This window comes from Saccopteryx leptura, chromosome 4 (genome assembly GCF_036850995.1).
Source record: "Saccopteryx leptura isolate mSacLep1 chromosome 4, mSacLep1_pri_phased_curated, whole genome shotgun sequence".
In the NCBI taxonomy this organism is placed as follows: Eukaryota; Metazoa; Chordata; class Mammalia; order Chiroptera; family Emballonuridae; genus Saccopteryx; species Saccopteryx leptura.
Genome location: NC_089506.1, coordinates 13,806,747 through 13,830,301, shown reverse-complemented (window position 1 = coordinate 13,830,301; position 23,555 = coordinate 13,806,747). Strand labels below are relative to the sequence as shown.

Sequence of the window (23,555 nt, the reverse complement as noted above, 5' to 3'; positions counted from 1 at the left end):
TGCTCAAGCTATCTCTTCTACAGCACCTTATATTTCCCCAAGGACCGAGCACATGCTAGTGAATGCCTGGTGGTCAGGAGCTACAGAGCTGTTCCTCCTCCCAATGCTAATAGGACTGTACTGGGGCAGTCTTGTAGTTCTTCACGTTTAGTGACCTAAAATTAGAAAATAAATGCCCATTTCATTCTAAAGGTGCAGGGAATAGATCTATAGATTTTTATTTTACAATAAAAACATCCAAAACCAAAACTCCTCAACAAACTAAAAAGCTTCACTTTATATAAATCAGATATACTTTAAAAATGTGATTTAAGAAGGAAATATTGGTTTTGGGGGCCAATTTTAAGTACCACCATCTCGAGGTTTACTAGTTGTAACATGAAGGTTAGAAGAGCTTAAGCTTGATTTAGGATAATATTTGTGATAATATAAAAAATAGAGAATTCAATTAAACTCAGAATTACTAAACTTATGATTTTTTCAAAAGAGCAATCAGCCACTCTTCTCTTCTGGCCACACCTATATTCTGGGCATCACAGAATTTTCTGTGCTCTGGAGAGAAAGAACTCACAGGACACTAGCCCCAGAATATCATTCCTATGGACAACAGTTAAATTACATAAATATTGAAGGGCAGTCTTACTTTTGTGATATAATAATAATGTTGGCTTATATCACTGTCTACAAATAATTGGGTGTGCTAGTGTTTTTATAAAAAAAAAAGGTGAATTTGGTGTCCTTTACCTAATCCGCTTATGTATAACAAAGTTAGAAGTATGTAAATTAGTTTAATTGGCATTAAAGCTTTTTCAATGAATAGAGAGAATTTAATTCTTTCACTTATGATCTTGCATCCACACGCACAAAATGATAAATTGTCCTTTTCTAATCTATGTTCTGATTTTCTAAGAACTTCTCAGTTTCAAAAGTGCCAAAAACCTGGGTAAAATTGAACTTTTAAGGTTCTTTAACAATATACTTTCCTTCAAAGTATTAAAAAAGTGATGGTAATAGCACTTTTAATTAACAAGACTATTTCCTGTTTTCATAAAAGATTAATTCAGAGTTAAGAACTGAAATCTTAAACCGGCTCTGAGAGCCTGGAGACCTTCAACAAGGACCGGAACTCTCTTGGAGACACAGAAAATGTTCACATAGACAGTTAACTGAACTATAAATATCTAAATAGCCTCAAACGACTCCTAATAAGAGATGGCATGGATTTGCTTTAAAAATTATGGACAGAATAGTTTGGTACAGCGGAATTAAGCTTTCCCAACTGTGAAGTTCAGAAATGGGAAAGAACTTCTACAAGGAAGGGAAGGCATATGGAAGAAGCTGAGATTTCTAAAGTCACCCAAATTTGTCATTTAAAAAAGTATGTACAAAGAAAAGATATTATTTTGAAGAAATATAAAAGTTGAAAACAATTTCTCTTGGTTTATGAAGTAAATGTAACATATAGTACCTTTTGACATTCAAAGACATTATGCTTTTAATTGGTCTGCTTTTTGGTCCTCCTGGTGGTTGGAAAATCTTAGCGTCTTTGGTGAAAGTCTGTTTTGCCGATTTAGCCCCAAAAGGGTCATCAGAGTGTGAAGGGTAAGGGTCAAATGTCCCTGCTTTCATCCCACCAGGCTACAAGTGAAAACGAGACAATTTTATATGGTTTTGTGGAATGCTTCTCAAAAAAATAAATTTTGAAGAGGTTCACACATATTTGTATATTGTCTATGGAGTTGGTTTCACATTTAAATAAAGTTGTGTATTCTGTTTAATTCAAATACCATGCCTGACCAGGCGGTAGCGCAGTGGATGGAGCGTCGGACTGGGATGCAGAGGACCCAGGTTCGAGACCCCGAGGTTGCCAGCTGGAGCGCGGGCTCATCTGGTTTGAGCAAAATCCCACCAGCTTGAACCCAAGGTCACTGGCTCGAGCAAGGGGTTACTCGGTCTGCTGAAGGCCCACGGTCAAGGCACATATGAGAAAGCAATCAATGAACAACTAAGGTGTTGCAATGTGCAATGAAAAACTAATGATTGATGTTTCTCATCTCTCTCCATTCCTGTCTGTCTGTCCGTCTCTCTGACTCACTCTCTGTCTCTGTAAAAAATAAAAAAAAATAAAATAAATTAAAAAAAAAAAACCAAATACCAGCAAAGAGTCTCCCTACCATCAATTTTATGGAATTAAGACACTGTAATTCTAAAAGTCCTCTATTAAAATGCAAATGTTTATAGGAAGATAATATTCTAAATCATTGCCAACAAGTAGTACGTGAGTGAGTGAGAGATGATGAGGTCAGGCCACCATCTAGTTAGAGTGAGCCCATCACTGAGGGAACAAGACCTCGGTCACATATATATATTTTGATGCAGAATGGAGTTAGGCAGGGCTTAGAACCAGAGGGTGGGAGAAAGGCCAATGGTAAAATCTGTCCAACAGGAAGCCTGGCATAACATGAGTTTGTTAAATATCAGTCAATGATGAGAAAGACAATTTTGTAAAAAAAAAACAAAAAACGGGAATAGCACATAGAAAAAGAAGGTGAGTAGAAAATGTGATCTACTTTATATTGATAATCTATTAAATCCATCAAAATATTTTTGACCTACACGCAAAACAGATGAATATTTGTTTTGACTTTTTAAACTGATTTACCATGATTTGAATCTTTATATTATGTATAGTTGCCAAGAAAACTATAGAATCATAACTCACTTATTTAGGCATCCCTTCTCTTAGAGTAGCTCAGTCAAATTTACCTGAAAACGTAATTCATTTGAAAGATATAATTGTAATTTTTCAAATTTTCTAGATTGAGGACACATTATTTTTTATTATTATTAATTTGAGAGAAAGGGGAAGGTATAAAGGGAGGGAGAGAAAGAGAAAGGGGAAGAGGGGGGTAGGGAGAAGGAGATGTTGTTCCACCCATTTACGCATTCATTGGTTGACTCTTATATGCTCCCCAACCAAGGATTGAACCAACAACCTTGGCTCGTTGGGACAACACTCTAACCAACTGAGTTGCCCAGCCAGGGCCAGGACACAGATTATTTTGAAGAACAACAAATAATAAGAAAATTCAAGAAAAGTAACTTAGAATTAATAAATGTAAAAGCAAATGGATAAGTTAAAAATAATAAAATATATGGTAAATATACCAAGCCACCAGATGATTCATTTTAAAATCAATTATACAGATATATCTATATTATAATTAAGTATGAAAGGAGTAGAGCAAACCCATCCATACAAGGAATATTAAAATACTATTTTGTAAACCTCTATGTTAATAACCTTGAAACCTGAAAGAAGTCAATGATTTCCAAAGAAAATCTAAATGTCAAAATTGACTTAAAAAAAAGAAAACAGGTAGGAGGAGCCATGCAAGAAATTAAGCCCAGAATATTTCCTATGATAATGCTTTCAAGCTTTCAAGAAACAGATATTTCTGATGCTATTTAAATTGTTATAGAATAGAGAGAAAAAAGGAAATCTCCCTGATTATTTTAAGATACTAACATCTACTTATACTAAAATAAAACAAAGCATACCAAAAAAAAAAAGTTTAGTCCAGTCACATAAAATTATTGATGCAAAAATACTAAAATATTAATAAATAAAACACAGTATTACACATAAAGATTACACAACACGCCTGACCAGGCAGTGGCGCAGTGGATAGAGCATTGAACTGGGATGTGGAGGACCCAGGTTCAAGACCCCAAGGTCGCCAGCTTGAGCGCGGGCTCATTTGGTTTGAGCAGAGCTCACCAGCTTGGACCCAAGGTCGCTGGCTTGAGCAAGGGGTTACTCAGTCTGCTGAAGGCCCACAGTCAAGGCACATATGAGAAAGCAATCAATGAACAATTAAGGTGTTGCAACGAAAAACTAATGATTGATGCTTCTCATCTCTCCGTTCCTGTCTGTCTGTCCCTATCTATCCCTCTCTCTGACTCTGTCTTTGTAAAAAAATAAATAAAAATAAAAGATTACACAACACAGCCTAGTAGAATTCACTCCAAGAAATTAATGGTTATTCATTAACAAGCCATAGAGAGAAAAAAAATTTTTAAAAAGGTGGTCGAAATACATAACACCAAACAGTTTATATAATTTTACATACATTCCTGATTTATTCCAGTCTTTGGCATCTATAAAAATGAAACACTACAGGTAATGCATTCCAAAATCTAAAGATTCAACTCCACAGAAAAGTACCAAAGGTCCTTTCCTCCCCTAGAACTTTATAAAATAATTCCAAAGCTCTAGAGAGTACATAGAAGGGGACAGCCAATAATACTTTTTCAAAGAAAAAGAGACTAGACAAACCAATACTGAAATGTAACAGTAATAATTAAAAGTAGGTTGGGACTGGTAGAAATTAACAGTAGTCAAATAGAAAGGAAATTCAAAAAAATCCTCAAAAATTGGGAATTTAGAAGTGATGAGTGTGCCACTTGATTTATAATGTCTGCACTTAAAAGGAAATTCAGAGCTCTGTTAGGCCCACAGCATAAGGTACACAGACCAAGTATATGGAGGGAGGTTCCAAATTAGCAAACACTGTATGTTCCCAACACTGACTGCATTTAAAACCAGCTCTGTCAAGCCCACCAGAGCTGCTAGGCCTGCAAAACAGAGGCCTTGTGTCCAAAGGTGGTGCTGGTGCCGGTGCCGGGTTCCTGGGCTGTCTGGCCCAGCGTCCGCCTGCAGAAGTCCGGGAACAGCGCAGAGCCACCAGCAGCCTGCGCCCCGAGCAGCGTCCCTTGGCAGCCTGGCCCAGGCAGCTCACCCAGGGGTTCCGGTTCTCCTCACCTTACATCCCCCCAAAGGAGAAAATAGATGTCAATGCTAATTACTTCCAGGGTAGACATGAAACCACAGATTTCTTAATTCCTTTATAATCTGCTACGAAGGAAAATGACAAGTGAAAAAATAAACATACTGCACTCTGAATACTTTATTTAAAAAAAAAAAAAAGAAGTGATGAGTGGCATTTCATGGTAGTGGTGTTAAGAATTATTCTATCAGTAAAATGGGGAACAATTGGCTTTTTAAAAGATATCAGTTTTACTGAAATCTACTGAATTGTTATAGAACAGAGAGAAAAAGGGACATCTCCCTGATTATTTTAAGATGCTAGACACAATACAATAAGCTGGTGCACATACAATAAGTTGCAACAAAGCTTACAATGCTATGTATTTTGACAGATGTATACATCCTTGAAACCATAAGCACACTAATCATACAGAATGTATCCTCCCCCCAAAGTTTCCTTCTCCCCTAAACACTGGATTTAGAAAAAGATAAAAGCTAGATCCTTATTGCACTCTTCACATCAAAATACCAGGGTGGACAAAAGTAGTTTTACAGTTGTATGTGAAACACAGTTTATTCTTGTATTCTTGTTTACTGTATTGTATTACTTTCCTTACAAACTACTGTAAACCTACTTTTGTCCACCCCTGTATATTTCAGATGAAGATTTAAATGCAGAACTATAAGACTAAGAAGAAATCAAGAATGTATATTTTTCTAATGTTGGTGGTAAAGTTATGATACCATAAAACTCAGCACAAAGGACTGATAAATTTGATTACATCAAATTACTAAGTTTTTGAATAGCACAAAATACTATAATCAAAGTTAAAGATTCGCCCTGGCCGTTTGGCTCAGCAGTAGAGCGTCGGCCTGGCGTGTGGGGGACCGGGGTTCGATTCCCGGCCAGGGCACATAGGAGAAGCGCCCATTTGCTTCTCCACCCCCACCCCCTCCTTCCTCTCTGTCTCTCTCTTCCCCTCCCGCAGCCAAGGCTCCATTGGAGCAAAGATGGCCCGGGCGCTGGAGATGGCTCCTTGGCCTCTGCCCCAGGCGCTAGAGTGGCTCTGGTCGTGGCAGAGCAACCCCCCGGAGGGGCAGAGCATCGCCCTCTGGTGGGCAGAGCATCGCCCCTGGTGGGCGTGCCGGGTGGATCCCGGTCGGGCGCATGCGGGAGTCTGTCTGACTGTCTCTCCCCGTTTCCAGCTTCAGAAAAAAAAAAAAAAAAGTTAAAGATTCAACAGACTAAAACAATTATTATCAACACAGATAAAGAACAATATCCTTAACACACAAAAAGATTGTACAAGTCAATATGAAAAATACAAATAACCTAATAGAAAAACTGCAGGGAAATTAGTGGGCAATTCACAGAAGAAAAAGAAAAGTATAAACAGAGGTTTAGAATCTATAAGAAGCATTTTCATTTTCATTAAAAATTGTTGTAAACTTCTGCAAAGTGAGATAGATTATTTTAATCATTTCAAAAACTAAAAGATGGTCTGGTTTTTTATGGTTTTGTTTTTTTGTTTGTTTGTTTGTTTTACAGAGACAGAGAGAGGGATAGACAGGGACAGACAGACAGGAATGGAGAGAGATGAGAAGCATCCACTATCAGTTTTTCATTGCAACACCTTAGTTGTTCATTGATTGCTTTCTCATATGTGCCTTAACCATGGGCCTTCAGCAGACCAAGTAACCCCTTGCTTGAGCCAGCGACCTTGGGTCCAAGCTGGTGAGCTTTGCTCAAACCAGATGAGCCCACACTCAAGCTGGCGACCTCAGGGTCTCAAACCTGGGTCCTCCGCATCCCAGTCCGATGCTCTATCCACTGCGCCACCACCTGGTCAGGCTGGTTTTTTATGGTTTTGAGAAAAACTATACCTAAGATTTAGAGAGGCACTTAGAAAAATCAATTGTAAATTCAAATATGTTTGAATGATTAATAATTATTTCATTATAAGAATTTCTTTATTCCCCACTCGCTAGCCATACTTAGTGACTTTTCATAATTTTAGAAAAACTAGTTTCATAATTCTTGGTATGAATAAACAAAAGTTTATTATTTACATGGGTAATGAAATAATTTGACAGCAAGAGGCACCATGTCTTTAAAATGCTTAATATTTTTTCATTCTAAAACTTTTAACTAAAGACACATGCAACCCCATGTTCATCACAGCATTGTTCACAGTGGCCAAGACATGGAAACAACCAAAAAGCCCTTCAGTAGAAGATTGGATAAAGAAAATGTGGTACATATATACTGCACTATAGAATACTACTCAGCCATAAGAAATGATGACATAGGATTATTTACGACAACATGAATGGACCTTAATAACATTATACTGAGTGAAATAAGTAAATCAGAAAAAACTAAGAGCTGTATGATTCCATACATAGGTGGAACACAAGATTGAGAGTCATGGACATGGACAAGAGTGTGGTGGTTACCAGGGGGAGGGCAAGGGAAAGGAGGGGCAGGGCATAAAGAAAACCAAATAAAAGGTGACAGAGGACACTTTGACTTTGGGTTATGGGTACACAACATAATCAAATGTCAAAATGATCTGGAGATTTTTTTTTTTAATCTATGTACTATAATGAATCAATGTCACCCCGTTAAAATTAACTGTCTAAATAAAATTTTTAAAAAATAATAAATAAATAAATAAATAAATAAATAAATAAAACAAAACTTTTATCTTACCTTTTTACCAGGAGAAGAAGGTTTAAAAGGGCTTGGAAATGGTTGTTTTGTGTCTGCTCTTTTAATCGGCGGTAGAGGTTTCTCCGAAAAATAAGGATTGGTATCAAAATATTCTCTTGGGTAAAGATTTAACTTGAAAGGTGTTCCTTTAAGTAAACTTTGGTGTTCTTCATTCTCTTTCTGTAAATTAAAGAGTTTGAAGTTATATAGCATAAATTACTCAAAATGATAATAATATAGTCAAACTTTAAAAATTTTAATACAAGTACCTACATTTTCTAATAGATATTGCTAGGTTCATATTTTTTGAAACATTCCTTCGATATGTTCTGTTTTTATGATACAAAAGATATGCTTACTTAAGAACAAGCACAACTAGGGTGTTCATTATCAATATAAATGTATTGGAAGTATAGAGATCTGTTTATCACCTGAACAAATCTATATTCACTATCTGGGTGATATGACATATTGATAGTAAAACAAAATAGAGAAGAAGAAGAAGAAGAAGAAGAAGAAGAAGAAGCATGACCAGGAGGTGGCATAATGGATAGAGCATTGGACTGGGACACAGAGGACCCAGGTTCAAAACCCCGAGGTCACTGGCTTGAGCACGGGCTCATCCTGCTTTAGCGTGCGCTCATCTGGCTTGAGCGTGGGATCATAGACATGACCCCATTGTCACTGGCTTGAGCCCAAAGGTCGCTGGCTTGAGCCCAAGGCTGCTGGCTTGAGCCCAAAGTTGCTGGCTTGAGCAAGGGGTCACTCACTGGCTTGGCTGGAGCACTCCGGTCAAGGCACACATGAGAAAGCAATCAATGAACAACTAAGGTGCAGCAACGAAGAATTGATGCTTCTCATCTCTCTCCCTTCCTGTCTGTCTGTCCCTACCTATCCCTCTCTCTGTCTCTGTCCCCCACACACACAATAAAAGGCTGGTCTTTAGTTCAAACCCAGACTCCTTCCTGCTTTTTCATATTTCTCAGGGACTCTGGGGTGCTCTCACTGTCACATTTCTTTCAACTGTCAGTGAAGGTAATATCCACCCCCCCACAAGCTGTCGTGGCGATTAAATGAGATTCTGTACATAAAGAATCTGTCGGTTTTTACTGCTAAGAGTGAGGAAAACTTACTCTTTACATGAGACATCTTTATATGACAATACTTTTAGTGACCTAGTACTCAGCAAAGCAGAGGTCATTTCTTTCCCCCCCTACACTGCAATCTTCCCTACGGGGCAACAAGCATAAAAATTACTGTCAATAAAGTAGAAAAAGTTTCATGTTATAAAATATAGATTCAAAAAGACAACTGTAAAGTAAATATTGATACATTCGTTTTACTTTTTTCAAATATAAAATCTAATATTTCATCATTCAACAGAAAACGTTTGATAAATGAAATCTAAAATAGACAGCTAATCAAGGAAAGACGAGCTTTCATTTCTGAGAAGCCTGCCGGGACACTCAGACTTTTTCCTTCTTTTGGGGTTCTCCTCTTGCTCTAGCATCCCCTCTGCCTTTTCCAGCCTGGAGGAGCTCCGCCCCTTCTGGTCACCTTTCCCCTGCCCCCACACCACAATGGCACTGATTGTTTAACCATTCTGTTAAGTCTTTTGAGCAGTGTTCATCAAATTTTCATTTTAATGAATCACTTTATAGTTTTTTTAAATTACAAATCACCAAGCTCTTTCTTCAGAGATTTCTGGTCCTATGGATCCCCTGGGTGGCCCATTAATCAGCAGTTTTAACAGTCACTCCAGGTGATTCTGAAGCACGGTATCATAGGCAATGCTTTAGAATCTGAATATTGGCCTGACCAGGTAGTGGTGCAGTGGATAGAGCATCAGACTGGGATGCAGAAGACCCTGGTTTAAGACCCCGAGGTTGCCAGCTTGAGCACAGGTTCATCTGATTTGAGCAAAGCTCACCAGCTTGGTCCCAAGGTCGCTGGCTTGAGTAAGGGGTTACTTGGTCTGCTGTAGCCCCACAGTCAAGGTACATATTAGAAAGCAATCAATGAACAACTAAAAATGCCAAAATGAAAAATGATGCTTCTCATCTCTCTCCATTCCTGTCTGTCTGTCCCTATCTATCCCTCTCTCTGTCAAATAAAAAAAAAAGAATCTGAATATTGTATTTGTTCTACCAACCCCTGCCCTAGAGAGTATTCAACTGAGTACTGATCAGTACATATTTGTGAGGAAACAGCTCAAAGCTAAGAGAAGTGCCAGCTAAAAAGATCAGTGGTCACAGTGTCCAGCTCTCACACAGAGCTGGGAAGGGCGCAGGCCCGTCAGCTGTGCTAGAAACCGGGATACCCAGGGCACATGGTATAGTACACAGAAAGGTCTTGCCTCAGTAGTGGGGAAGAATTAGCCCTAGATTGAGCACTGCTTCATCCATCGAACTTGGTTACAAGTTATTTAACTGCATTCCAGAACAAAGCCCAAGAATATCTATCTGTAAGAATACAAAAATACATAGCACTGACAATGCCTGATATCCACTTAAAAATTACCACTGTCCTGGCTGGTGGCACAGTGGACAGAGTGAAGTCCCAGGGAGCCGAGGTCACTGGTTCGATCCTGGGTGTCCCCGGCTTGATCCTCAGGGCCCCAGCTGGACCTCGAGGTCACTGGTTCAAGCCCCAGTCAGGGCACTATGAGAAGCAATCAATGGATGCACAACTAAATGGAACGATAAGTTGATGTTTCTCTTTCTCTCAGAAATAATTGGAAAGTAGCAAGAAAATATGACCCATAGTAAGAAAAAAAAATCATTCAAAATCAATCAAGAACTGCCATAGATATTAGAATTAGCAGAGGCCATTAAAATATAATTATAAATGTATTCCACATACTCAGAAAGTTGAGACATGTAAGATATGGGGAAAAAATGCTCAAATTGAACTTCTAGAGAACAAAACCACTAGGTGTGAGGTTTAAAATATACCAGATGGCATGAATAGCATATTAGACATTGCAGAATAGATTAGTGATCTTGAAGACACAGCAATAGAAACTATTCAAAATGAAACAGAGAGAAGAAAATAAGAGTTAAAAAAAGAGAAGTGAACAGAGCATTGGTAAATTGTAGAAAAATTGCAAGAGACTTAATGCACAGGTAAATAGAATCCCTGAGAAGAGGAGACAGAAGGAGGGACAGAAAAAAGATATGCATAAGGAATAGCTGAAAACAATCCCAATTTAATGAAAACTATAAACTCTCAGATCCAAGCTCCATAAACCCCAAGCACAAAAAACATGAGGAAAACTACACCATGGCTCATCATAATCAAATTGTTCAGATGAGTAATAAAGTCAGGAAAAAAAAGACGGTTTATACAGAATGACAAACATAATCATGATAGCTGCTACCCTATCAGAAACAATTCAGGCAAGAATAGAGTGGCATGATGTCTAAAACTCTAGGAAAAAAGCAAGGGTACATTTTACAATTCTTTTCAGAATTAATTTTAGGAAATCCAAGGAGGATTTCTTACTTAGAGTAAGTTCTGAAAGTAAGAATAAAAGAACTCTACTGTGAGTAAAGTATTTTTATCCATAAAATTTGGGATGGAAGACTACTTACTGAGCCTTTGATAAAACTGCCTAGTATGTATGTATTATTATTGTTCCTATATATGAGAAGTAGTTTATATGTAATTTTATGTAAATTGAATTATCCATACATAGAAACAGAGATGCTTACTTTCAAACTGCCAAGGTTTCTGCCCAATTTAATAGAAAACTTTTCCTGGGTTTGGACATGCCCATTGGCCACGGTGACCATTATATCTTTCTATCTCACAGACCCAATGCCACTTAAAGTTGCCACAGCAAAATTACTGACAACTGTGTGCCTAAACACTAAAACAAAACAAAACAAAACAAAAACACAAAATACCACTAATTAAATGTTTGCCATTTAATTTCTGTTGCTTAATGTCCAAACTTAACATTTTGTTACTACCAGCTCTCTATGTTGATGTGGTTAAATGATGTTGATATTGTTCCGAATGTATTAGGGTTCCTCTATTCATTCACATGTAGACATTCTCTGCATAAGTGAATACGCCACATTGTAAGTCAAATATTGTACAGATGAGTGTAAAAGGCAAATGCTGGTACGTTTCAGTTTTCCTTTCTGCCAGTTCATGAAGTGAGTGATTTTCTCCACCCTGTCACTCTCTCCTCCGTAGGTCTTCATCCATTCTCTACTCCTCCTGTCTCACTTTTCCCCCTCACTCCTCCATTCCATTCAGTCGCCAAAATGGCTTGATCAGCCCCAAAGTACCTCCCACCACTCTGTTAGGTACGAGATATTAGAGCATGCTGGGAAAATGGCTAAGGGTTAGGATATGATTCTTCCACTCAAAATAGAACGCAGTTAAATCAGGCCGAGTTAACAGAAGTCTCACAGCTAGTTGAGAAGAAATGGAAGAAATGGAAGACAGATATGGTATTTTTAAAAATTTTTATTGAGTTTATTGGGGTGACTTTGGTTAATAAAATTACACAGGTTTCAGGTGCCCAGTTCCACAATGACCTCATCTGTGTACTGCACTGTGTGTTCACCACCCCAAGTCAAGTCTCCCTCCATCCTCTGGGAGGAGCTGAGAAGATCTAGAGCAAGATGTGGAAATCTAATACAAAAAATATAAAATTATCATGGTTCATAAACATCAGTTTGCCACTGCCCTGGCAATACAAATATGTAAAACAGAACAGACCAACATTAGATTGCAATTGACTTCTCTAATGAAATGAAAAAGGTTGAAAAAAGTTAAAATATATACATGATTTTACCTTATAATTCACTTTTGGTGCATCATAGAAATCATCAGAGTGCGAAGGCTGTTTAGCGATTGTAACGTTTGCATAGCTAAGGAAAGAAAATAAGTAATGGTGACTTCAGGGTTCAGAAATTTTAAATTGTATTTTTTTAAGTTCAAAACCCATGATATAAAAGTATTAAAGCTATCTCACCCATATCCAGTTCCTTTCTTTCCGGGGTTTGTGTATAAATTCTTCCCAGGCGCCACATACTTCGCCCTGGGTTTTAACTGTGCACTGAAGAAGGGGACGGGACCGCCTATGGTTCCATAGTAGCTTCCTACTCCACATCTTAGTTAAAAACAACAACAAAAAACGGAGCGGGTTAAACTGGCCAATTTTGTGTGATATATATTTTATCCCAATTTATAAAAAGTAATTGAAAAAGGAGCAAAATTTATGCGATGGAACTGACTTGCTTACCTTTGGTAAGAAAAAACTATTTTGTTAGTTTTTAATCCAATTTGCCCCATTTTTCAAAGACAACTTTTTTTAATTTTTTTTTTTTTTTTTTTTTTTTTTTCATTTTTCTGAAGCTGGAAACAGGGAGAGACAGTCAGACAGACTCCTGCATGCACCCGACCGGGATCCACCCGGCACGCCCACCAGGGGCGGTGCTCTGCCCCCCAGGGGGCGATACTCTGCCCATCCTGGGTGTCGCCATACTGCGACCAGAGCCACTCTAGCGCCTGAGGCAGAGGCCACAGAGCCATGCCCAGCGCCCGGGCCATCTTTGCTCCAATGGAGCCTCGGCTGTGGGAGGGGAAGAGACAGAGAGGAAAGCACGGCGGAGGGGTGGAGAAGCAAATGGGCGCTTCTCCTATGTGCCCTGGCCGGGAATCGAACCCGGGTCCTCCGCACGCTAGGCCGACGCTCTACCGCTGAGCCAACCGGCCAGGGCCTCAAAGACAACTTTTAAGATGAGTTTTTAATTTTTATGCTTCTTTTAAAGGTTCACATAAACAAAACTTTATAATCTCTAGGAAGTTAAAATAGTTTCTATTAATTCTGTTAACTAGAACAATGAATAGACTATTTTGTGTTTTTTGGATGAATTTCTAGGTACTTTATGGCAAATTAGCAAATAAATGGCTAATTATTCCTGATCACCCATTCAACTAGAAACTACACTTTCAAAATATATACGTATTGCTTCAACTGTTGATGGCAAAATAAATTCCAAGGAATTGCTTCACTATAAAAAAAATTCAGCAAATATTTTTTAATTTTAATCTTAACTTTTCTGGGCCCACAGTACATATTTAATCATTAAGTCATTTACTACCCAGTGCTTTATTTTAACAAATATTATCCATAAAATTTTTGCAGTAAAAAGGACAATGTTAGTAACAGTCATAGTCTCTAATTTGCAAGTTATCAATGAATTAAATACCTTTTTTTTTTTAGTGAGAGGAGGGGAGACAGAGAGACGGACTCCCCCATGTTCCCCAACCAGGATCCACCGGTCAAGCCCACTAGGGGGCGATGCTCTGCCCATCTGGGGTCCTGGCTTGGTAGCTGAGCAATGTAGCTTTTTTTTTTTTTTTTTAGCATCTGGGATGGAGGCCATGGTGCTATCCTCAGTGCCCCAGGCCAACTCTCTAGGGCCAATTGATGCATGACTGCAGGGGTGGAGGGGGGTGGAGAAGCAGATGGTTGCTACTCCTGTGTGCCCTGACAGGGAATCAAACCCAGGACATCCACACACCAGGCCGATGCTCTACCACTAAGCCAACTGGACAGAGCCAACAAATTTAATAATCAGAAAATGGTCTCCAAGACAAATGAAACCTTATCATCATCAAAACTTGACTATTTATACATTTGAACTTAAAAATTTAAAAACTAGAAAAATATCAACGTTTAATTACTTTTTAAAATTTTTTAAAATTTATTTATTTTGGAGAGAGAGGAGAAGAGAGAGCGACAAAAACATCGATTTGTTCCTGTATGTGCCTGTATGTGCGGGACTAAAACCATAACCTCTGTGTATTGGGATGATGCTCCACCCAGCTGAGCCATCTGGCCAGGGCGTGGTTACTTATCTCTGGTCTACAAATAAAGGTTCCATCAGGAGAAGATACTAATTTTCATGAATTGCCATCTATGAATATATGTCATAAAACATGAGATTAAAAGCAATGACACCACAGACGAGAGGTCAGTTATGAACAGGCCTAACCTAAGAGCATGTGATTTAATAATGCAAGCAATAAATATCAATACAGTGGTACCTAGACACATGACTTTAATTCGTTTTATGGCTGAGCTCATGACTCAACTTGTTCGTATCTCAAATCAAATTGCCCCATTTAAATTAATGGAATGCAATTAATCCATTCCGGCCCCCAAAAACCACACAAATTTTTTGTTTTATATGCTTTTAAATAAGAAAATGTACTTTATAAATAACAAATACATATATATATGTGTGTGTATATATATACATAATAAGAGAGAATGTAAAGAAATAAACTGGTTTATGAGGTGTATTTACCTTCAAGGTCAGAAGATGCTGGCGGAGGGGGAGGAGACTGGAGGAGGAGGTTTTCATTTCATGCACTATCACTTAACATAACTTACTCTCTACACACTTAACACTACATTTAATTCCAAAATTTAACTTGCACACTATGTATGATATGTAATTTTATCACTAAACTTAATTGCTATTTTTTTACTTTGCTTAATCATCATTTTCTTCACTGACTTTTGACTTTTTCGCCACACTTTCCTCGCTTTCACTTAGAAGCCGTTTCAACAAAAACCTTTGTATGGAAGTTTATTTCTTCCTCCCTTTCAGAACGTTTGGCAGGCCATCTAGTGGAGGGTGGCGGAAGCTCATGAATCAAATATCCACTCATGACTTAAAGCAAAAAATTCCATGAGCGACTGCCCGCCTCTCAAATTGCTCATGATTTAAAGTGCTCATGTGTCAAGGTACCACTGTTCATTTAAAATGCCTATCATCCCATAACGTGGTGGTGAATGAGTACTAGTATGAGGCTTATTTCTACTGCCAAGTTCTCTTTTTGGAAACTCTTTCTGCATCCCACTAAATTACAGGTTATTTCTCACATATCTGCGAGATTTAAAAAGAAAGAAAAGTTCATCTAACTATAGAACTGTTACTATTTCTTGGCTCACAAATGAATCTAAGCATACTATAATGTATCAAGGCAGTAATTCCCACTGAATTATGGGGGGCACTGAAAAATAGGAATAAGTTATACCTATTATAGGAAAGGGTAAAAAAACTATATTACATGTAAAAGAAATGAAATAGTGCCTGACCAGGTGGTGGTGCAGTGGATGGAGCCTCAGACTGGGATGCGGAGGACACTGATTCGAAACCCCGAGTTTGCTGGCTTGAGTGCGGGCTCACCAGCTTGAGCACGGGGTCACTGGCTTGAGCTCAAAGGTCCCTGGCTTGAAGCCAAGGTCGCTGGCTTGAGCAAGGGGTCACTTGCTCCTCTGTAGCCCTCCAGGTCAAGGCACATATGAGAAAGCAATCAATGAACAACTAAGAAGCCGCAATGAAGATTGATGCTTTTCATCTCCCTCCCTTCCTGTCTGTCTGTCCCTATCTGCCCCTCTTTTGCATAAATAAATAAATAAATAAATAAATGAAATAGTGACTCCTCTAGTCTCTAAGGAGAAAATAAAGAAGCCAAAGAAAAAGAAATAATAATACAAATAAATAATTCAAACCTATCCAAAGTGTGAAAAGGTGGAAAAAGATTAAACTATAATAACAGAAAAGAGAAAATTCCCCACTCTTAATAAAAACTTAGTAGTTTTTGCCTGGCTGGTGGTGGCATAGTGGGTAAAGCGTCAACCTGGAATGCTGAGGTCGTAGGTTTTAGCCATGAGGTCACCAGCTCTGAGCATGGGCTGGTCAGCATGGGGTCACTGGCTTGAGCAGGGGGATTATCTACACCATCCCAAATCTTGATAGCTTGAGCCCAAAGGTCGCTAGCATGAAAAGCCCAAAGTCACTGGCTTGAGCAAAAGACATTGGTTTGACCCCAGCCAAGCAGTGAATGGAAAGCAATCAATGCACAACTAAAGTGAAAGCGACTACGAGCTGATGCTTCTCACCCTCTCGCTCCCTGCCTGTCTCTCACTCCCTCAAAAACAAACAAAAATACTTGGTAATTTGACTTAGAAGATTGAAGCTTCAGTAATCTCAAGAAAATACTGTAAATAAGCACAAAGTTAGCCTTCAACCAATTCTCATCTACCATAAATTTTAAATTGAAAATAACATTAATGAGTGTAAATGAACATAATAAAACTCAGCTATAAAATATAACATTACCTATATGATTTTATTTTATTTTTTTCTAGCAAGAAAGAGACAGAGAGACAGGAAGGGAAAGAAAGAGAATCATCAACTCATAGTTGCGGCACTTTAGTTGTTCATTGTTTCTCATACTTGATTGGGGGCAAGGCTCCAGGTAACCAAGTGCCCCCTTGCTCAAGCCAGCGACCTTTGGGCTCAAACCAGCGACCATGGGGACATAGCTATGATCCCACGCTCAAGCTGGCAACACCGCACTCAATCTGGTGAGCCTGCGCTCAAGCTGGTGAGCCCACTCTCAAGCCAGTAACCTCCGGGTTTCACACCTGGATCCTCAGCATTCCAGGGTGATGTTCTATCCACTGTGATACCACTTGGTCAGGCTGATTTTATTTATTTAATGATTTTAAGTTAAGAGAATAAAATGAATCTTAGGGGAGTGGGGGTGGGTGAGGTGATGCGCCATAAACACTAACATTGCAATGAAGGATGAAGTATGATTTCTGTTTTAAAAAATGAATCCTCAGCCCTGGCCCATTGGCTCAGTGGTAGAGTGTCACCCAGCATGTGTAAGTCCCAGGTTCGATTCAGGTCAGGGCACACAGGAGAGGCAAATATCTGCTTCTTCACCCCTCCTCCTCTCTCTTCTCTCTATCTATATATCTCTTCTCCTCCCACAGCCATGGCTCAGTTGCAGCAAGGTGGCCCTAAATACTGAGGATGGCTCCATGGCCTGTGCCTCGGACGCTGAACTGGGCGGTTGCTGAGCAACAGAACAAAGGCCCCAGATGGGCAGAGCATTGCCCTCTAGTGGGCTGGTGGGGTGGATCCCAGTTGGTGCTCACACAGGAGTCTGTCTCTCTGTCTCCCCACTTCTCACTTAAGGAAAAAAAAACAAATCCTCACATTGACATTTGTAACTAAAATATTAAACCCCACGAATGTATCTTCACAATGATTTTTAAATAATGTATCTTTGATAATTTTTAAAAAATCTATTTATTGATTTATTTTAATGAGAGAGGAAAGGAGAGAGAGAGAGAGACAAGAACATCAATCTGTTCCTGTATGTGCACTGACCAGAAATCTAACCAGCAACCTCTGTACTTTAGGACATTGCTCTAACAGAACTATCCAGCCAGGGCAATAAATTACCTTCTTTATCAAAAAGGTTACTCCCAATTTCACTTTTTTACTAACACTTTGTAAAGGTTTTGTTTGTTTGTTTGTTTTAAGTGAGAGGCAGGGAGATAGACAGACAGACTCCCTCATGTGCCCCAACAGGAATCCACCCGGCAAACCCCCTATTGGGTGATGCTCTACCCATCTGGGGCCACTGCTCCATTGCTCAGGCAAACAAGCTATTTTAGCACCTGAGGTGAGACCATGGAGCCATCCTCAGCACCTGGGGCCAACTTGCTCAAACCATTCAAGCCATGGCTTTGGGAGAAGAGAGAGAAGAGGGAGAGAGAGAAAGATGAGAGAGGGGAGGGATAGAGAAGCAGATAAGTTGCTTCTCCTGTGTGCCCTGATTGGGAATTGAACGCCAGACCTCCACATGCCAAGCCAACACTCTATCACTGAGCCAACCAACCAGGGCCTATAAATGTTTTTTTAAAGCAGAAAAAATAGTCCAGGGCACAGATATGATGACCCAAGGCAATTTTTTCTCTATCCTGACTACCACTAGGTTTTTGATCAAATTTATTTTTATTATTGAGTTGGCTTTTATTATATAAACTAACAGAGAAGTGTAATATAATCCAACATGTAATGTGATAGAGAATCAATTTAATCAATTACCTATCAACCTAAATCTTCCAATATCACTGTCCCCACCTAAAACCAAATGACCAAAGGGTCGTATTTTTAAAAATAAATCATATATGAGGAAGTCCTGTGGAAAAACAGACACTTAATTTAGGCTAGAGGAGAGGAAGGTGCAGATGTTTATAAGGCTCTTCCCCAAGCACTTACGTTTTCTTCTCTCCACTACTAGGGAGGAAGGCTTTGCCCAGATTCTTTTTGGCTTCTTCCATCATACGCCGTCTCCTCACTTGGTTCATACTGACATAGCCTTCACCCTCAAAAATCCTTACAAAATGGGGATCAAAGTAACCTGCCTGGAGATTGGACATCTCTTTGGATCCCCCAGGTAGCATCTGTTTATTTTTGCTTGCAGCTTCATTAAAAGGTCCTTTAAAAATAAATTAGGAACATAAGTCTTTGAGCTCACTAGTAATTAAAGAACATGCAAAATAACTTAGAGAAGTTTCAAAATGCAAGATAGACCAGTAAGTTTTGAGACCTCAAACCTGTTTCAAAATGTTGACTGAAAGCTCTGTGTGAAAGTCTATGTTGACAATAGGATCTAAGAGGGATGCATTAAAATATTTTAATCATTACATTAAGGTGCTGGTTATAGACTGTGAATTTCAGAGCCGGAAGAGACTTCAGAAGTTGTCTAATCCAATGCTTCCCTATCTACATACTAGGAAACACTATTTGTGTGAGACAGCAGTAGTGTTGTGTGCATGTGTAGGTTGAAGAAAAGGGTGCTCCACACTCAGACTTAAGCAAGTTCCCTGCTGGGTGTATACTCAAGACACGTGAGTGCCTTTATCCACTGAGTAAACGACATGAACAGGAATGTTCATAGCAACTTCAATTGTTATAATAAAAAACAAGAAACATGTAATCAGCAGGAGAGCAGGTAAATTATGATATATTCATACAATGAAATATTAGGAGCCCTGTAATTTTTTTAAAGGCTATTCTTATGAATACTTCTTAGAACTTTTTTCATAATTTGGATCAGTTTGGAAGTCCTTTGGTAATGTAAAGAATTGTTTGAAGTGCAAACAATCCTTAAATCAACAGGTTATTTAAATGTGAATTTGTATCATTAATTTTTTTTAATTTAAATTTTCAAAATGTAATATATTCACATGGTTACAAATGCAACAGTATTGTTATTTTACAATAAACCTTCCTCCCACACTTGGGCACTCAGTTCCTCTCCCACAGGCAATCATAAAATTAAATGCTTCCCAAAGAAACTTTAGGTATATTCCAATAAATATTTTCATATATATTCTGCCCTTGTAATGCTCAGCATACTATATATACGATTTGTACCTCAATTTTTAACTTAATGACATATCTTGGAGGTGTTTAATATCAGTGTAGTCTTTCTTATTGCTATGTAGAAGACATTGAATAGCCAAAAATTTAACTGAGACAGTTAAAAAGTTTATTTACTTTTGTCCTTACTATTTATGACTGTCCTATATCCTGGAGCTATTCACTTAGCATTTCATTTTTCAAGAAGGAATGGTGGGTACAAATGTAAATATTCTTCCCATAGGAGAGTGTCCCATTTAAGAAAATGAAAAGCTAAAAAGACAATATTCTTGGAGAAATTTGCCATTAACCCTGGGGAAGAAGTAGAACGACTTATGAGGAGAACATATAAAGGTAGAGCAGCACAATAAAATGAGCTTCCCGCGCTTATGAAATTAAATTCTCTTAACTCTATTGAAATTTTACAAGTCTATTCAACTTTAGCACTAATACTTTAAAATATGGAGCATTAAAAATATTATTTGACTTAGATATTAAGTCCAAATTTTCATAGAGAAGATGTCCACTCTTAGGCTATAAAGAAAGCCAAGCTGTACTTACGGTCAAATTGTGACACATATTTATCACCCACAGTAATATACGTCATCTCGCTGAAGAGGCCAACCCTCTCCATGTCCGTCTTCCCTCCCTCGGCGGGCATGGCTGCTTCTTGTGGTGCTGTTCTCTACACTGGCGGCTTCGAAAGGTTCCTTAAGGCCGCTTCTATGATAGCTCAGTCCTACCCTGCGATGAAAATTACAAGAGGGGACGTTTAGAAAAAAATAGTGATTACTAAACTTCAGTTCTACGATGACTCTAAATCACTCTGAGTCTGAAAACGAACGTTCTCTATACAACAATAGTCCCAAACTCTGTGGGGAAAGAATCCACCCTGTGGGGCTGAGGGGGGAATGAGGGGATTCAAAGTTATCACCAGGAATTCTCCCTTTGACGCTGCAGGCGAACTACCCACAGGCGACAAGGTGTGTATGACAGCGGTGTTGCCTTGCCATTTGTCTGTTGTAAATGATAAAATTATTACTTTATAGTGAGGTATACCTATTGTGCAAACAACATCCTCCCTTTGATTTCCAGTTAGATATAGAAGTCATAATTAACAAAGGCAGGTGTTTTCAGTTTAGATCAAATGATTTAAACATACTGCAGTCCCTCATGTTGAAAATTAGAACTTAACTTTCTAGAATACATAACACATACACGCATTACCCTGTAGTTCTTGAGTTTTCTCAAGTTCAGTAGGAGAGAGGACAATTGTCTAGACAAGATAAAAACAACAAAACAAAGGGAAATCCACAATGAATTCAATGTATTTGTTAAAGGGTAGACTGCAACTGTGATTTTCTTTAGAAATCTCACATTGAACATGCAACTATTTACTTAGATATTATTTTTTTAATTAAGATATATTCTAAAAAGGAGAATCAAAGAGCTAAGAATATTTGCCTCTATTTTCTCATATTTTTAAAGCACTAACTTGATTTAGGCACTGGGCATATATTAGTGAATAAATCAAACCTTGGCTTATGCCTTGAAATTGGAGCAAACTGTTTCAATGACACTGAACTTGAATATTTGGAACTGAGACTCACCTGAGCATGAATCAGTGCTAACGTGTAATATCAAAGGGGCAAAGGAATAAAATAAAGCTTAAGAAAATACAACCAGCCCTGGCCGGTTGGCTCAGCGGTAGAGCGTCGGCCTGGCGTGCGGGGGACCCGGGTTCGATTCCCGGCCAGGGCACATAGGAGAAGCGCCCATTTGCTTCTCCACCCCCACCCCCTCCTTCCTCTCTGTCTCTCTCTTCCCCTCCCGCAGCCAAGGCTCCATTGGAGCAAAGATGGCCCGGGCACTGGGGATGGCTCCTTGGCCTCTGCCCCAGGTGCTAGAGTGGCTCTGGTCTCGCAGAGCGACGCCCCGGAGGGGCAGAGCATCGCCCCCTGGTGGGCAGAGCGTTGCCCCTGATGGGCGTGCCGGGTGGATCCCGGTCGGGCGCATGCGGGAGTCTGTCTGACTGTCTCTCGCCGTTTCCAGCTTCAGAAAGAAAAAAAAAAAAAAACCCCAAAAAAGAAAATACAACCACGTCCCCCATCCAACCTCTTCCTCTTATCTAGTAGGCTTTAAAACTAGATGTATGTCAGTGGGGTTTACTATGTTGGTTTGCATGGTATTTCAAAGCACCATCCCCACTGCCCAACCACCAAAGCTTCCTGTGCTTTTACAGGGGCTCACAAAGCCGCTATTCCCTCATCTGTCACCCTGGGGACTCTGCTCCCTGGCACCTGGGCTCCATTTCTCTTCTTTAAGCTCTCAAGTCCTGCTCTCCCCAGCCGCAGGACCATGGCACATGCTGTTTCACTTTAGGCAGGTACTTGACTGTGCCATACCCTACTGTTCCCCAATTAACACTGAGCCTTCGCATTATTTAATTCATGAATCACTTCTTTAATTCCCTGTCATTGCTGCATGTACTCTTCCCATGTCCTCATCCTAGTTACACAACGGGTTATCATTTTACATCCAGCGTGTAGGAATCCCTTCATTAACAGTTGTCCCTCCCCGCCACACACACACACACACACTAAACCAGGGGTCCCCAAACTTTTTACACAGGGGGCCAGTTCACTGTCCCTCAGACTGTTGGAGGGCCGGACTATAAAAAAAACTATGAACAAATCCCTACGTACACTGCACATATCTTATTTTAAAGTAAAAAAACAAAACGGGAAAAAATACAATATTTAAAATAAAGAACAAGTAAATTTAAATCAACAAACTGACCAGTATTTCAATGGGAACTATGCTCCTCTCACTGACCACCAATGAAAGAGGTGCCCCTTCCAGAAGTGCCGCGGGGGCCGTAGTTTGGGGACCCCTGCACTAAACTGTTGACTCCACAAAGGCAGGAACTGTGGTTCAGTTTGGTTCTTAGCACAATATCCCCAGTATCTGCGCTACAGAGCAAGGGAAGGCAAGAAGTTCTTGCCTTGGGTTTTCTACTACTTAACTCTTCGTCAGCAACATTTGCAGTATCACCCACTCATTTATTATTTCGCAGATGCTTTGCAAACCTCTCCTCTGGGTAAGGCTCGCTGGTAGAAGATAAGAAAATTGAGATTTTAAAAGGCATGGATGCTGCCCCCAGACAGCTTACACTCTAGTGAAATACATATACTTATTTTGTACACAAGGACCTAAGTATAGCACACGTGGAATGTGGCAAGTTCCCCTTGAAAGGCATGGATAAAGTGATGGTTGGTGGGTGTGGGGTGCAGAAGGGGCAGAAAACTTCTGGCTATCGTGATGAGGAAAAGATTTCCCATCAGGGAAACGGAGGCTCGGAGCAGGGAGGTGTCCGAATGGCAGCACGTGGCGGCCGCGCGGACCACGTCACCTCTCAGAAGGGCACTCAGTCCGACAACCGAGACGAGGTCGTCTCAGCTCCAGTCCGGGCAACCTTGGCGGCTGCAGAAGCGACCTCGGCTGAGCGCACGCCTCGCGGCAGCGCTCCTCCCCGGGGCCTCAAGGCGAAGAGCCAGCGCGTGCGGCGCCCAGCCGCTGTTTGTTGTGACGCGTCGCCTCGGGTACCGGAGAATCCACGCGGGGACGCTACGGGGGGCACGTGGGCCCTGCGAGTGCCCATCTAGGAACGCGCAGAGAGACTGATGAGTGGGCTGGCATGCGAACGACTCAAACAATAACAATTATTTGTCAATTTCAATAAGATTTA

At 39.7% G+C, this 23,555-nt stretch overlaps 1 protein-coding gene across 2 annotated transcripts; it reads right to left on the bottom strand.

The window, feature by feature from the left end:
• Nucleotides 1-23,351, bottom strand: CFAP96 (cilia and flagella associated protein 96). Of its 2 annotated transcripts, none has more exons than XM_066383524.1 (8): nt 23,220-23,351; nt 20,369-20,551; nt 18,662-18,881; nt 12,535-12,672; nt 12,355-12,430; nt 7,545-7,724; nt 1,469-1,638; nt 1-155 (listed from the first exon to the last, which is right to left on the bottom strand). In XM_066383524.1, exons 2-8 carry the CDS (start codon nt 20,466-20,468, stop codon nt 107-109), a joined length of 933 nt encoding a protein of 310 aa, XP_066239621.1. In that variant the 5' UTR covers nt 20,469-20,551; nt 23,220-23,351; the 3' UTR covers nt 1-106. The 2 variants fall into 2 exon arrangements, with proteins under 2 accessions (XP_066239621.1, XP_066239622.1); XM_066383525.1 differs by having other exon boundaries at nt 20,369-20,546.
• Between the last annotated feature and the right edge of the window lie 204 nt (nt 23,352-23,555).